This window comes from Scyliorhinus torazame, chromosome 10 (assembly GCF_047496885.1).
Source record: "Scyliorhinus torazame isolate Kashiwa2021f chromosome 10, sScyTor2.1, whole genome shotgun sequence".
In the NCBI taxonomy this organism is placed as follows: domain Eukaryota; kingdom Metazoa; phylum Chordata; class Chondrichthyes; order Carcharhiniformes; family Scyliorhinidae; genus Scyliorhinus; species Scyliorhinus torazame.
This window is the reverse complement of record NC_092716.1, coordinates 80,243,795-80,259,714: the sequence shown is the minus strand read 5'-3', so window position 1 is coordinate 80,259,714 and position 15,920 is coordinate 80,243,795. Positions and strand designations below refer to the sequence as shown.

Below are 15,920 nucleotides of genomic sequence, written 5' to 3'. Positions count from 1 at the left end.
GGTAAATAGCAATGAATTGTTTCCATTGGTCAGACAGATGGCAACAAGAGGGGTCAAACATGATCACCACAACAAAAATGAAAGGAGAAATTAGAGAAAGTATAGTTTTAGGATAGTCAGAACTTGGAATTCTCCGGCATAAACTGTTGTTGAAGCAGATTTCTTGTACGTTCAAAAGAAAATCAGATACTTGCTTGAAACAATATGGAATATTACAGGAAGAGATCATGAGTGGGATTAAACTAGCCAGTGATGTGACTTGATAGCCTGTTTCTATGCTTCAACATTTCATGACCTACACAGGAGTGGAATATCATCATAGATGCAGAATTTGTTACCAAATGAATTGCAAATTATTTCTTAATAACATGCTGTGAAGTTAGTCTTAGGTACTCTATCACAATGGCCATAATGCAAGTGGCTATATGTGAGGTCAATGCACAATATGGAACTGCAATTAAAAATGGAGACATCTTCAGTTTGAAATGAAACGGTGGGAATTACAACATAATTACATCTAGAAATTTATATTGTTACTTTATAATCAAGTAAGATCTGAGGCAGTGACTTGAAAACAGCATTAAAACATCAACAACTTCCATTTATCTAGCACCTTTAATGTAATAAAAACATCTCCAGGTGCTTTACAAGCATTAACAAACAAAATTTGACACCGAGCCACATCAGCAGCTATCAGGTTAGATAATCAAAACCTTGGTCAGAGATGTAGGTTTTAAAGGAGTCTTAAAAGGGTAGCGGGGTAGAGATATTTAGGGAGGGAATTCCAGAGTTTAGTGCCTTGCGGCAGGAGAAAACATTTCCAATGGAGGAGTGATTAATCAGGAATGCTCAAGATGTCAGAACAGGTATAGCATAAAAAACTCAGATTGTAAGGTTGGAGAATATCACAGAGATGAGGAGGGCCGAGACCATGGAGATATTCGAAAACAAGGATGAGCATTTAAAAATAAATCTGAGGCATTGCTTAACTGAAAGCCAATATTGGGCATTCAAGCATAGGTGAGATGGGTGAGCAGAACTGTGTGTAAATTAGGACAGGCAGCAGAGCTTTGAATGAATTCAAGGTTGTTGAGCGAGGATGGGCAGGAGTAAGTCTATGGATGAAGGTATCCAAGCATGGACGAAGATGTCAGCAGCAGATGAGTCGGGCAATGTTACAGAGGTGGAATAGATGTTCTTCGAGATGGTGCCATACGCAGCATGAGGTTAATTTTAGGATCAAATTTAATACCAAGGATGAAAGCAGCCTGCTTCAACCACAGACAGTAACCAGGGAAAGGGATGGAGTCAGTGGCAAGGACACAGATTGCGACAGGGATTGAAGACAACATTAAGTTGTAAGAAATTTCTGCTGGTCAAACACTGGATATTGGACAATCAGGCTGAAGTTTAGAGACAGTGGGGAGGTCAAGAGAGATGTTCAAACTGTTGTGGTTTTAGGACATCATCTGGACCACTTGTTCAAGGGCAATCTACTCTGCTATGTTACTCTACTAGTACCTTGCATATTATTTGTTAGTATTAAAAACCAATTCTCCCGATAAAAAGAATATGCATTTTACACTGAATTTGTAAACAGTGAAATGTAGCAATTAGAAAGAGAACATTCAATACCTTCTGCCTAAATATCAAGTAACTAATAAAAACACTCAAGGTTACACATCTTACATTTTATTTAAACACTATGATTTAAGAGCCTAAGGATGCAAGTTCTTTCATTTGTATGTCTCTCAACAGCACAGCAATCTTAAAATTCCTTACAAAATTTTAAAATACAAAATGTACATGAAATTACAAGGCTCTGTAAACATCTGCAAAACAGTTGACATAGCCTGTAGTAGCTTTGCTCCTTCTACAAAACGTACAATTGTTGAACAAATTCAACCGTTAGGAATGACATCTGTTTTGAGTATCAAAAATAGAGTTTTAAAGCAAGTGTTCACACCAGCAAATGAAAGTTTTTATTCTTTGGTTAAAAAAAGGATGGCAGTTCCATTGACACAGTAATGTTTTCCAAAGGATGAACATAATTGCACTGAAGCCAGTTTCAGTTCCAAATTATACAATCCTATCCATCCTTTTTGTAACTAACATGATTATAGTCCAGGACCTTTAATGTAGTTTATTTTACTAAAATGCAACCACAATTCATTGAAATTTACAGATTTTTTCTCTTGCAGCTTTTGAATACAATAAGATTTAAGGCTTTCTTACAGCTTTCCAAACATTCTATGAGAGTCAGGAAACTTTTTTTTTTGAAATACACAGAGTACAGAGGGTACCATAAATATCAGCTTATTTTTTGTGCTTGCCAACAACAGGTCAAAACCCCAACGTGCTGTTTACAAAACTGAATTTGCATAGCCTAATAAGTCTGTGCTTTTACAATAAAGGATTAAAACAACAGTTTCAGAAAGCTGTTTACTTCTACACTCCTATGAAAGCAACAAACTGCAGTTTTATTAAGACCCTTGTACATAATCCTTGGCAACGCAGATACATAGACGAAAGGGGGTTGTCCACAGCTATATATTTTGGGGGATTTTTTTTTTTTTTTAAAAAGCAGTTACAGACTTTCTACATCTTCAGGCGTCAAGGTAATTTGAAGGCATCAGGAGGTTCAGTGCATAGGATTTTCTGGGGGTTGTACGGGATTCCGTACACTAGTACAGTACAGCTTTATAAGTCACTCCAGAGGATTTGCAAAGAAAACTCAGATGATGCACCATTCATTACAAATTCCACATGCTATGATATCCAAGGTCAAAAGATAAGGCAGGGAAACAGTTTAAGCCTTTATAGGGTTCTTTATGTAATAAGTGCTAGATATATTGTGAATTAAGCATGCTTGAACAATATATGGTTCAGTATAGAAAATGAAAGCAACTGAACCTTTCACTACTGCACAAGCTCGATCTAACATTAAGTGTGATACTCCGCTCAGAGCTCCCTACTCTAGACAGCAGTGACATGAACAAATTAGCCTATTCGGTTAACCTTTTTTTAAGAATAATGGGACCTAACCAAGAGATAATATAATTGTAATTTGGCAGTTAGAAGGTTGACCTCAAATTCATAAAGTTTCACAATATAATGACTCCCAATGAACTATGATTCAGACTTTACGCTGGCCCCACAGAAATCTGAATTTTGCTCAGACTTGTGCTTTTCTTTTGTGATGAGTAGTAAAATTAAACATTCTGCTTGCCCATGTATGGTGCAGGTTCATTTTGCATTTAACAAGCAGTTTCACTAGCATTACAGGAAAATAAAAGCAATTTATTATGCTGACAAAAATAAAAACAATGTTTGTTTCATCTTTTATTTTACCTCATCCCCTGCCTCGTTCTTTAAAATGCATTTATGCTATTTCATAAAACAGCTGGAGTGTGCATTCTGCATGAAACAGATAAAATTGGCCTAACATTGTTTGAATTTCATTTGTTTTTATTTTAAATATTTGGACTCATATCCTGTAACAGTGACAATTCATTATTTTTATATATACTTGAAGATTAAGGATGTTATGGGACTGTTAATAAGGTGACAAACATGATTGCAACTATTTATGTGCCAGTCCTTCGTATACTGTATAATTTGGAGTTTAATGAAAAAGACAGGCAAGATGTTTCTCAATTGTATTTCCACTGTACCAAAAGCAAAGCTATATAAATTCTAGGTACAAATACAATCATTTTAAATGTAAATCAGAAATCTGGTCTACACCATCCTAATCATTGGTCAGATTACCAGTATTGCTGTCGAATGAAGCACCAGTTTTCTTCCCAATGCCCTGTTCTGCACCTACAACAGATTCTTAGTAGGATTTGTTTGGTGATGTACAGGCGTCACATAGGCTATTGCAAATGACTAAAACACATCAAAAACGCTTTAAATCCTTTGCAAACTGCAGCCATTTAAACTTATTATACTTCAATGGCTTCAACATAAATCCTGTACATAGTAAAAGTTATTTATTCAGGGAGCCCTATTACAAAATCCATCAGTTCTAAGAAGGCTTCTGACACATTCTAAAAGCTAAATTAGTAAGGCGCTTGTATTTGTGCTAACTTGAAGTATAGAGAAACATATCTACAAAGTTTCAAAAACTCCTTGAATTTGGAATGTTGTTTCCCAGCCGCCCCAAACCACATATTTCCATGATGGAATGGTCTGTCGACCATTTTAAGTTTAGAAACAAATGCAGGACCACATTTGGCTTTGCTTCCTATTAACAAAGAATTGTTAGTCATTTTAGATTATGGCTTCCGCGACATTGGCTACACTGGACAGGCTTCTAGTCTCTGTTCATTTTCAAGAAACCTTTTGCACATCCTGCATGCTTAAGCACTCTTCAGGATGACAGAATGAAGAATACACCATTTCGCTTACCATCTATTTATATTACCACCTTATTAAATCCCCTTTTAGCTTAAAATGAGTGTAATATTTACAGTAGATACAAATCACTTTAATTGTGATAAAACACTATTCAATACTATTTGACTTAATCTACCAAAGGAGACCCACCTCTCTAAATGTATTCCTAAAGTAGATTAAAGTTGCTTTTGTTTTTTCAGAAATTTTTGCCTGTTGCAGTGACATGCAGGCAATAGGAGATTTGTGAGCATTACGATGTAGGACATGACACCGTATGTTCTCTTTCAGTATAGAACTGCAGCACCTCTTGTAGGAACTACGCAAGGATCCACTGTTCCACTTTATAAAAGGCCACAATGTTGGAAGCACAACAACTTTATCTAGATGGGGTGGGGTGAGGCGGGTGCAGGAAGGGTTGATGGTCGGCAGAATATGTGGTGTTTGTGGTTGACATCAGACTTCCTCAGGTATTCCACTATCCAAAGCTCCAGAACAGACACATTGTGATTGGGCATGCACTGCTGTTGCATGAGACGTTGGAATATGTGACAAGTCTCTTCCTATAATTTCGTTCACTGGCAAAAAAAAAAGAAAACAAAAATTAGGGTATTTCTATGTACACATGATAATTAAGGCATATAAACTTCCCCCATCATAAAGTCTACTAAAACAAGAATGGAAAGTATTACATTCAGATGTATTCACATTAATGTATTTTAGTTGTTCTTCAACTTTCATAAATAGCGTTTTATAAGTCAACTACATAATTCATTTGAACATGTTTTATCGATACCCATTTTAAATAATATTTATAAACAACCCCTATTGACATCACCGAGGGCACTACATTGAAAAAATTAGCGATTCGAACAATAGGAAAGATAAATTGCCAGCAAACTCATCATTAAACCAGAGTACTGCATGTTACCTCTGAGAACTGCAAAAGCCAGGGCCAAGAGAGGGAGAGAGCAGGGGGGTGGGGTGGGGAGGAGAGGAAGAGAGAGGAGAGGAGAGGAGAGAGAGGGGGCAAATGAGGGAGAGAGAAAAGCGAGGGGGAGGTGAGAGAGAGAGAGAGAGAAAGGGAGGAGAGAGAGAGAGAGAGAGAGAGAGATCTATAAGAACAGCAGGGCTTTTAAGGCAAACACATAGATCACAGATACTTAATCTGTAGCTGGGTTGTGAGACTGAACCTAAAGAGAGAAAAAACTGCAAAGTGATGACAGAGATCAAGGAGACACGCGAAGTGAATATAGTGGTAAGCTTTCAAATTAATTCAAGTTAAACAACTATAAAGTCCAGTATAATTAATTTGTATAAAAACTAAAACCAATTTCATAATTTATCAAATAATTACAAGCAGTGTTAAATTAGTTAACTTTATCCCCCAGAGTTGATCTCAATATTCCAGTAAAGAGGTATATCAAGGTTTAAGTACAAACATTTACGTTAACTCTCTATTTTTATAAAGAAACATTAGCATAGTAGAAGTTTCTAATGGGTGCCTTCATTTATTTAAGTTTAATAGAGGCATGACAGAGCAGGTCAGACCCATGGAGTGTGCATCATATTTCATGTTGGAACTCCAGATCATTTCTCCTGTCAGGAACATGTGTAGCTCAAACTGCAGGGTTTGCAGCCTGAGCCACCAGCTGGCATCACTCTGCTGCATCCATGAGGCTGAGAATGACATGGATAGCACATCTATGCAGGAATCCCCCAAGTGCATTTCATTCTCCAACAAGTATTCAGTTCTGAATACTGGTGAGAGTGATGATTCCAGTGGAGAGTGCAGTCAGAACCTAGTCCATGACACAACAGCTGGTCCAGTTTTACAGGGGGGAAGAAAGATGATTCGAAAAACAATAGCGATAGGGGATGTGATAGGGGGTTAGACAATCGTTTCTCAGGCACCAGACATGACTCCAGCATGGCATGTTGCATCCCTGGTGCCAGCATCAAGGATGCATTTGAACAACTGCTGAGCGCTTCAGGGGTAAAGCCAGGTAGCAGTCCTAATCCATACTGCTACCAAAGATTTAGCTGGAAAGACAGGTGAGGGCCTACAGGCAGGGTTTTGGGAGCTAGAAGGAAATTGGTAAACAGGACCTCAAAGCTGGTTAGCAAAAGATTATTCTCATTCTGCCACATTCTGTACATGCAAAGTAAATTTAGCCTTTATTAAATTCTCTCTTACTGTGATCCCATCTAATATGTTATATTTACTCCTCTAGTACTATCTGAATCTCCCAATTCTCTGTGCACTTTAGCTTTCCTATCTAATAATGCCTCCTGGCCTCACGGCCCCGTCGAGTTAGTTTAACTCTCCCCATGATCCAGGGAGTATAGAAACAGGAAGATGGAGCATATGGCTGGAGAGATGGTGCAGGAGGGAGGGCTTCAGATTTGTATGTCATTGGGATGGATCCTTGGGGAGATGGGACATGCACAGGCTGGATGAGTTACAGCTGAATAGAACTGGGACCAATATCCTTGTTGGGATATTTAATTGTGCAATTGGGGAGAGTTAAACTAACTCGACGGGGCCATGAGACCAGGAGGCATTATTAGATAGGAAAACCAAAGTGCACAAAGAATTGGGAGATTCAGATCGTACCAGAGTAGGAATTATAACAAATTAGATGGGATCACAGTAAGAGGGAATTTAATAAAGGCTAAATTTGCTTTGCATGTACATGGATGCACAGAATGTGTCAAATATAGTTAGTGAGGACATGAGAACTAGCAGCATAAGTTAGTTATTTCACCCTTAAGCCTGCTCCATCATTCAATATTATCATGGCTGATCAGACTGTCGCTTTAAATCCTCTTTCCTGCCTGCCCCCCATAACCATTGACACTTTACAGATCAAAAATCGAACTCAAGTCTTGAATTTATTCAATAATCCAGCTCCCAATGCTGCTTTCTGGGATAGAGAATTCCAATGATGATTGACCCTCAGAGAAGAAATTCCTCTTTATCACAGTCTTAAATGGAAAAATCCATATTTTAAAACTATGCCCCTTAGTTCTAAATTCGCTCATGAAGGAAGCAGAAGGAGTGGTTCCACATGGGATTATGATGCTGTGGCAGTAACAAAGACCTTGCTCATAAAGAGCAGGACTGGGTCCTAAATATTCCTGAATGATGTTGAAGAAAGATAGGGAAAGTATTGATTAAAGATAACATTACAGTGGTGGTGGTTGGGGGGGGGGGGGGGGGGGTAAAGAGAGAGAGAGAGAGACAGAGAGAATGTCCTAGAAGGGTCAAGGACAGAAAAGTCTTCTATATACATATAAATAGTAAAAGGGTAGTAAAAAGAAATAATGGGGCAGACTGGGGATCTAAAAGGGAATTCACACAAGGAGGAAAGGGGAAGGACCAAGATACTAATTGAGTCTTTACCAAAGACAATGATTTCCCACAAGACAAGAGGAGGTGGCTGAGACATTGGATGTGCTAAAAATTAATAAAGGGTCAGGTGGAAGCAGTTTATCGCCGTCTTTAAGGACTTGTTCGTGACCGGCAACTTTTTTTTTTGGGGGGGGGGGGTCATTGTATACGTTGTTAAGCCTAAAACCAACAAAATATTTGCACTACATTTATCCGTTCTATTATTGGTTGTGAGTTGCATGGTCTTTGTTTTGTTTTGCTACGATTGGAAGAAAAATATAGTTACAAATTTTTAATAAAGGAGCGATATTCGATAGGCTAGCTGTACATTAAAGTTGATAAGCCACCAGGACAGAATGAGATGCATCCAAGGATATTGAGGGAAGGGTGGAAAGTGCATATTCCTCCAATCCGCCTCAGAGACAGGGACAGGAGAATTGCAAATGTTAAACCAGTCTTCAAAAAGGGTGCAAGGATAAGCCCAGCAAATATAGATCAGTCAGTTTAACCTTGGTGATGGGAAAGCTTTTAGAAATGATTGGGACAAAATTAACTCCACACTGGAAATTGTTGATTAATTTAAGAAAGCCAGCACGAGTTCGTCAAGGAAAATTATGTTTAACTTATTTGTTTTGAGTTTTTTTGATGAGGTAACAGAGAGGATTGATGGAGGGTAATGCTGTTATGGATGTGGTATACATGGACTTATAAAAGCATTTGATAAAGTGCCACAAAACAGACTTGTAAGTAAAGTTAGAACTTATTCCATAAACAACAGTAGCAGCTTCAATATAAAAGTGACCAAGTGACGCAAAACAAAGCAGTGGTAAACACTTGTTTTTCGAGTTGAAAAAAGATATTTAGTAGGGTTCCCCATTAAGGACCAGTGCTTTTCTTGATCTATATCAACGACCTAGACTTGGTTGCACAGGACACAATTTGTGAATGATGCAAAGCTTTGGAGTACTATGAACTGTGAGGAGAATAATGTTAAAATCAGCACAACAAACAGATAGATTGGATGGACAAGTGGCAGATGAAATTGAATGCAGAGAAGTGTGAAGTGATATTTTAGCAAGAACACAGAAAGGAAAAATAAACAAAATGGTGCAATTCTTAATGTGGTGCAGGAGCAGATGGAGCTGGAGGTATATCTGGGGGCAGGTGGAGAAAGTGTTTAATAAAGCGCACAGGATCTTGGGTTTTGCAAATAGGGCAAAGAGTGCAAAAGCAAGGACGTTATGATAAATGTGGATAAAACACTGGTTCAGCTTCAACTGGAGTACTGTCTCCAGTTCTCGGCGTCACTTTTTAAAAATAAATTTAGAGTACCCAATTTTTCCAATTAAGGGGCAATTTAGCGTGGCCAATCCATCTAACCTGCACATCTTTGGGTTATGGGGGTGAAACCCACGCAAACATGGGGAGAATATGCAAACTCCACACGGACAGTGACCCAGGGGCGGGATCGAACCTGGGACCTCGGCGCCGTGAGGCAGCAGTGGGCATCACATTTTAGGAAAATGTGAAGGCACGGTGGAAGGTGCAGAAATAAATCCCAAGAATTATTCTAGGATGAGGGACTTCAGTTACATGGATCGATTAGAGAAGCTGTGGCTGCTCTCCTTGTAGAAGAGATGATCAAGAGGGGACTTAATATAGATGTTCAAAATCGAAGTGGATGGCAAGAAACTATTCCAGATGGCAGAAGGATCGGGAACCTGAGGGCAAAAGAAGCATCAGTGACATGAGGAAAGTCTTTTCTTACAGTTAGCGAGGAGGATCTTGAATGTGCTGCCGGCGATTGTAGTGGAGGCAGATTCAATCAAGGACTTCAAAAGAGAATTGGATAATTATCTGAAGAGAAAATTGATTTGCAGGGCTCTTGTGAACAGGTGGAGGAGTGGGACTAGTCGAGTTGCTTTTGTAGGTAGTCTGCACGGACAACAGGGCAAATAGCCTCGGTGTAACCATTCGGAGATTCAATAAAGATTAAATATTTGCAACAATGAAGTCAATTTCTAATACTTTCACAAACACAGGTCTACAAATATTACAGGACAATTCTCCAATTACCACTCAGTTGTAGCAAGACAATTTGTTTCTGTACTAAATGGACTAATCTACCTTTCATTACATGATTTGGATTTTTAGAGGAAGCAGTAAGGTGTTGTAGACAATAGCACAGATAAAGATGTCAATTCTTCGAATCAATAAATGTGGGTGGTTGAAAACAAGCCAATGACCTTAATATGCTGCATTTATTTTTGTCATTTGAGACTGAGTGAAGTGGAAATTAACTGTTTGAGGGTAAAGTTGTCTTGCAAGCTTAAAATGCTATGCACTGAAAAGGATAACTGTACAGTTAATTTGCATCAAGTTAATCAAATGAGCCAGAATGATATGACTGTAATAATGCTGAAACTCTCAAAACAAACATAAAATTAATACAAAGAATATTTTGCACTGATGGCAGATTTCTTTTAAAAAACATTACAAGTCTATGCATGATCTTCGCTTTGTTTAATACACTAGGAACTGCTGCGATACTTCTGCTTCCCGACTGTGAAAGCCTCCTGTCCAACACGCTTCATTTCTAATTAAAGTGTATTAAGACAGTCACGTTCAGGAATACAGCCCAAGGGTAGAATAATAGTGAAACACTTTACATCTTGGAACAGAACTAGTGAATATTAAATTCCATTTGCTCATTTGAACAAAAATTATTTTGGCTCTTGTGCAAATAAAGCGCGACATCAGCTTATTAAGAATTAGAATTGATTTCACAAATCTCATTTCATGAAATAGGTTGACTGCACAGGCTTTGCAAATAACAGACCTATGTGCCACACATAATCCCACATTTCTTGAATGAGTCTCATTGATACAACTCAACTGATACAGCCCTATCAATTAATGGCTTTAACCATATCCAGCAGGGGAAAAACACACAGCTCCACTCCATCTTCTCATCTCTCAGTCCGTCTTCTATATGATCAAAAAATATTCATTCCATACATAGAACATAGAACAATACAGCGCAGTACAGGCCCTTCGGCCCACGATGTTGCACCGAAACAAAAGCCATCGAACCTACACTATGCCATTATCATCCATATGTTTATCCAATAAACTTTTAAATGCCCTCAATGTTGGCGAGTTCACTACTGTAGCAGGTAGGGCATTCCACGGCCTCACTACTCTTTGCGTAAAGAACCTACCTCTGACCTCTGTCCTATATCTATTATCCCTCAGTTTAAAGTTATGTCCCCTCGTGCCAGCCATATCCATCCGCGGGAGAAGGCTCTCACTGTCCACCCTATCCAACCCCCTGATCATTTTGTATGCCTCTATTAAGTCTCCTCTTAACCTTCTTCTCTCCAACGAAAACAACCTCAAGTCCATCAGCCTTTCCTCATGAGATGTTCCCTCCATACCAGGCAACATCCTGGTAAATCTCCTCTGCACCCGCTCCAAAGCCTCCACGTCCTTCCTATAATGCGGTGACCAGAACTGTACGCAATACTCCAAATGCGGCCGTACCAGAGTTCTGTACAGCTGCAACATGACCTCCCGACTCCGGAACTCAATCCTTCTACCAATAAAGGCCAACACTCCATAGGCCTTCTTCACAACCCTATCAACCTGGGTGGCAACTTTCAGGGATCTATGTACATGGACACCTAGATCCCTCTGCTCATCCACACTTTCAAGAACTTTACCATTAGCCAAATATTCCGCATTCCTGTTATTCCTTCCAAAGTGAATCACCTCACACTTCTCATAGCATAATACTTAAGTAGGTGTCATAGGATCTAAAATATCTATTTGGCTTAGACCCAACTATAATGATTTTTTATACATGCTGGGAAAATGCCACAAGATATTTGACCACATATTCTTGTCATGTGAACCACACCGATGTTGTCAACACATGTCACAATTAGTAAATGACACTGTCATGCGGTAGATTAGAGCATCTGCATTCTAGAATACAAGACCGTCCAAAAATTTAAAGACAAGGTATCATATGGTGATCAATCTCCCTGAAAGAGGACAAATGCATGGAAAATCCCACGCTTGCATATATTTTTTAGCAATAACAGTAGAAAGCAGAGGTGATTACGCTCAAGTGGACGGAGGAGCTTTTACAAAGGATAAAACTTAATGTTGTTTCATATACTGATAAGATGTCATAGTAATTCCATCTTTCAATTTTTATAGTTATTGTGGATGACCTCTCATAATGTATCTAAAATCTAAAAGAAGGCAATGATTAAAAAAACTTCCTAAAATCAGAACTACCTAAAATTTAACCTCAGCTTTATTTTATGTAATTACCAATTTTCTCCCCTTTCTTCTTCCCTCAGCCAAGCCTCCACTTGACAAAAATACTGATTCTCTGCATGGAAAGCATATGCTGTCTATGGTACCACTCCTAAATGGTCTTATTTAAATAGATATTGACTGCGAATATTAGCGAACTATTCAACCACATGGCCCTTCACAGATAAGTCAGATTGCATTCTTAATCAATATCCACACACAGGCACTTAAATCAGCGAAGTGGACAGTGATCAAGTGACAACTCCACATTTTTTTCTTGTCATAGTCCACGAAGGCCAAGGTTAGCAACCTACTGCTTCCTCCACAAATTTAGTATTTCATAGATAGAGTATGTAATAAGAGGACGGTTACCAGAAATGACAGAAACTGTAATAGACAATGACGCACAAACAGCAAATCCTTTTAGATCTCTCTGCAACCTGCTCTGAATGCATTTCATTAATGGAAGTGTTTAAATATTAATCAAATTCTAAGCATTGTAAACATAGAGAAAGTACTATCAGGTTTTAGGGAACATACTTTAAATATCTCTATTACCTAGATGATAATGAAACTTGGATTGAAGTCTGAAGATAGTTGCACTGTGAATTGTACTGAGATAGAACAAGGAGGAGTCAGGAGACCATGAATACGTTTTGGTCTGATCTGTGTGAACATGGCATGTTAATGCTATGTCCCAGGGTTTAGTGTGACAGGTAGGTTGAATTCAGAAGAATCATAGAATCCTTATAGTGCAGAAGGAGGCCATTCGGCCCATCGAGTCTGCAGCGACCTTCCGAAAGAGCCCCCTACCCAGGCCCACTCCCCAACCCCGTAGCCCCTCCGAACGTTTGGACACTAAGGGGCAATTTAGCGTGGCCAATCTACCTCACTTGCACATTTTTGGATTGTGAGAGGAAATCCAAACTGACACGGGGAGAATGTGCAAACTCCACACAGACAATCACCCAAGGTTGGAATCGAACCTGGGCCCCTGGCGCTGTAAGGCAGCAGTGCTAACCACTGTGGCACCGTGCTGCCCCAATTTACATTTAAAATATTTAGCAGCAATTCTCCATGGAAGTTCTGTTAATTACTTATTGTGCTTATGCTCTTTGTACAAGTACAATCCACTTCTAACAACTTGCAGTTGTTTGTGCTCTAAGAGTTTTGGAATGAAAAACGAATGGACTGCATATATTGACACAAATGAATATTTAGGTCACATAGACAATTAATTCTATGAAAAATACTTTATTCTGTACTCCTTTATGATAAACAATTCTTGGTACTGCTGGACCGCCTCTTGTTCTGGAAAGTGACCTAGACAATAACTGAACAGCATCGATATTGGGACAGGAAAATATTCCTGCCTGTTTGTTGATACTGTAAACCATATGTTCTCTGCCCACACCTGGTCTGTTCAGAACAATTCCCGTGTGCTAGGTCAGCATCTGCACAAATCATCATTTCAATCTGCTTGTGTGTCAGGAATATTATGGGAGGTCCTCAGATCCTGGACAACTCAGGTTCCTCAAGTTGCATTTTTCATTCTCAAAGGGAGGTTGTCAACAAAATTGGAGGTTATAAGGGCTGCTGAGATAATAGCAGCACATTTGAGCTCTGTGAGCCAGCAGAGGTGGTAATCTGGGTCCAGAGGAGGTTCACAAGAATGGTCCCTGGAATGAAGAGTATGTCGTATGAGAAACGGTCGAGGACTCTGGGTTTGTACCCTTGGAGTTTAGAAGGATGAGAGGGGATCCTAATGAAACATACAGGATACAGTGAGGCCTGAATAGAGTGGACGTGTAGAGAAGGTTTCCTCTTGCAGGAAAAACTAGAACCAGAGGACACAATCTCAGACTAAAGGGACGATCCATTAAAACAGAGATGAGGAGGACTTTCTTCAGCCAGAGGGTAATGAATCTGTGGAATACTTTGCCGCAGATAGCCATGGAGTTCAAATCACTGAGTGTCTTTAAGACAGAGATAGATAGGTTCTTGATTAATAAGGGGATCAGGGGTGATAGGGATAAGGGAAGAGAATGGGGATGAGGAAAATATCAGCCATGATTGAATAATGGAGCAGACTCGATGGCCGAGTGGCCTAATTCTGCTCCTATGTTTTATGGTCTTCTGGTCATTTCAGCTGGGGAAGGGTTATGCAAATATTTATATATTTAATTGCTCCTCAATACCATAGTCTTCTTTGTGTTTCTATGTGGGTGATCTGGGACAAAGTGACAAATTATTTAAGTAACATTTTCTTCAATAACATGAACCAAACTAAAAATGACCTATCTCAATAATCTGAAAACAATTATTTTTGTTGGGATATTACAAAAGGTTTTAAATTAAACAGATGGATCATTTCAAATTCTCAATATTAATCTAAGTTTCCTTCCTAGAGGGGCAACTCCACTTCCCCAAGTTCAAAAAATGTAATTCAGGTCGATTTAGCAAACCCCATGTATGTGGAATACTGTTGGCGTTGTCGCCACGTAAAATGGCTGCTTCCCGATTAATTTGGCCAAAACCCGATTTAAAATGGCTAACCGGAAAGGCTAATGGGAAAAGCAGGTAACAAGACATAAACGGACAGCTGCAGGCAGAATATCATATTCGGCTCTGGGGAAGTCGGCCCAGATCGATACTCAGGGCTATTAACAGCCCATCAACCCAGACATCTGCAGTTATACTCAGGACTATTAGCAGCCCATCAACCCAGACATCTACAGTTTAATCGGCTATCCCCGGGAACAATTGCAACATATTAGCAATTGAATACCGGGCCAGACCTGTCAGCGCCTGCAGTGGCCGAAACAAAGGCAGGTGAACGACCACCCCCCGATCGGGGAATCGCCTCGCAATTGGACGTATCGAACCCAGTGATTGGGAACAAGTCCAATCACTTGGGACTCAGGGTCAAGGGCCGCCCCTAGAGGCGGGAAGCCCCTGGGCCCTATAAAGTGAGGGGCCAAGTTCAGATCTCTCTCTCTCTCTCCTCTTCGCCTGCTCGAGACCTTTGCAAGAACAGCAACCGGCAACTGTAAGTTTGAATCCAGCGATCGCTATCCGATAAAGACGCCTAGCCATCGACCTGTATCAGCCTTTTGAATCCCGCGGGCCAGATCCGATGGGATAAGCCATTTGTTTCCCTGACCTGGTGGGCTCTTCCTAAAGTTAAGTATTGGCCAGTAGCGATAGGTTTATTATATAGATAGTAGGATTATTGTGTAAACATTACTTGCTGTATATAATAAATGACTGTTGATTTCAATCTTACTAAGCGGTGTGCTGACTTATTAATCATAACTTGAACTTGAACCACGTGGCGGTATCAGAAAGATACCTGGCGACTCGTGAGCAAAGGTGACGTAATCAGAGCTAATAAACTAAGGCTAAAAAGAGCAACATAGTTTAGTTTAACCAATTCACACCATAAAATTTACCAGTACAGAGCAGACAACTTTTCTGCTGCGTGGGTAGCTTTACTACCTGCCCAGATACACCACTGATTGCATAACTATTTGCAGCCAACTGGGGAGAATTTCCTGTGTTAATTCTACCACTCCAAATCACTATGCGACCCAGACTGGCTGGTAAACTAATAATGCTCTGGAGATACAAGCTTTAGAACCAGCATGAGACAAGATAGCACATGCCAGAGTAACACAGCTCACGTTCAACGCATAACTGTTTTGCTCACATCGGTGCTGAACGTGGGTCCTTCTGTTTCAGACTCTTGGTGTAGGATTTGATTCTAATGAAGACTATACTCTGGTATCTGCTTAACATTTGT

The 15,920-nt window shown here is 39.6% G+C and overlaps 1 protein-coding gene across 3 annotated transcripts in view; it reads right to left on the bottom strand.

The window, feature by feature from the left end:
* Nucleotides 1–596: 596 nt before the first annotated feature.
* Nucleotides 597–15,920, bottom strand: part of nfatc3a (nuclear factor of activated T cells 3a) — a 205,285-nt gene continuing 189,961 nt past the window's right edge. For all 3 annotated transcript variants that reach the window (XM_072518290.1, XM_072518292.1, XM_072518291.1), the window contains one exon: nucleotides 597–4,976. In XM_072518290.1, coding sequence (XP_072374391.1) covers nucleotides 4,855–4,976 — 122 coding nt within the window. In that variant the 3' untranslated portion in view covers nucleotides 597–4,854. The remainder of the gene's footprint in view (nucleotides 4,977–15,920) is intronic.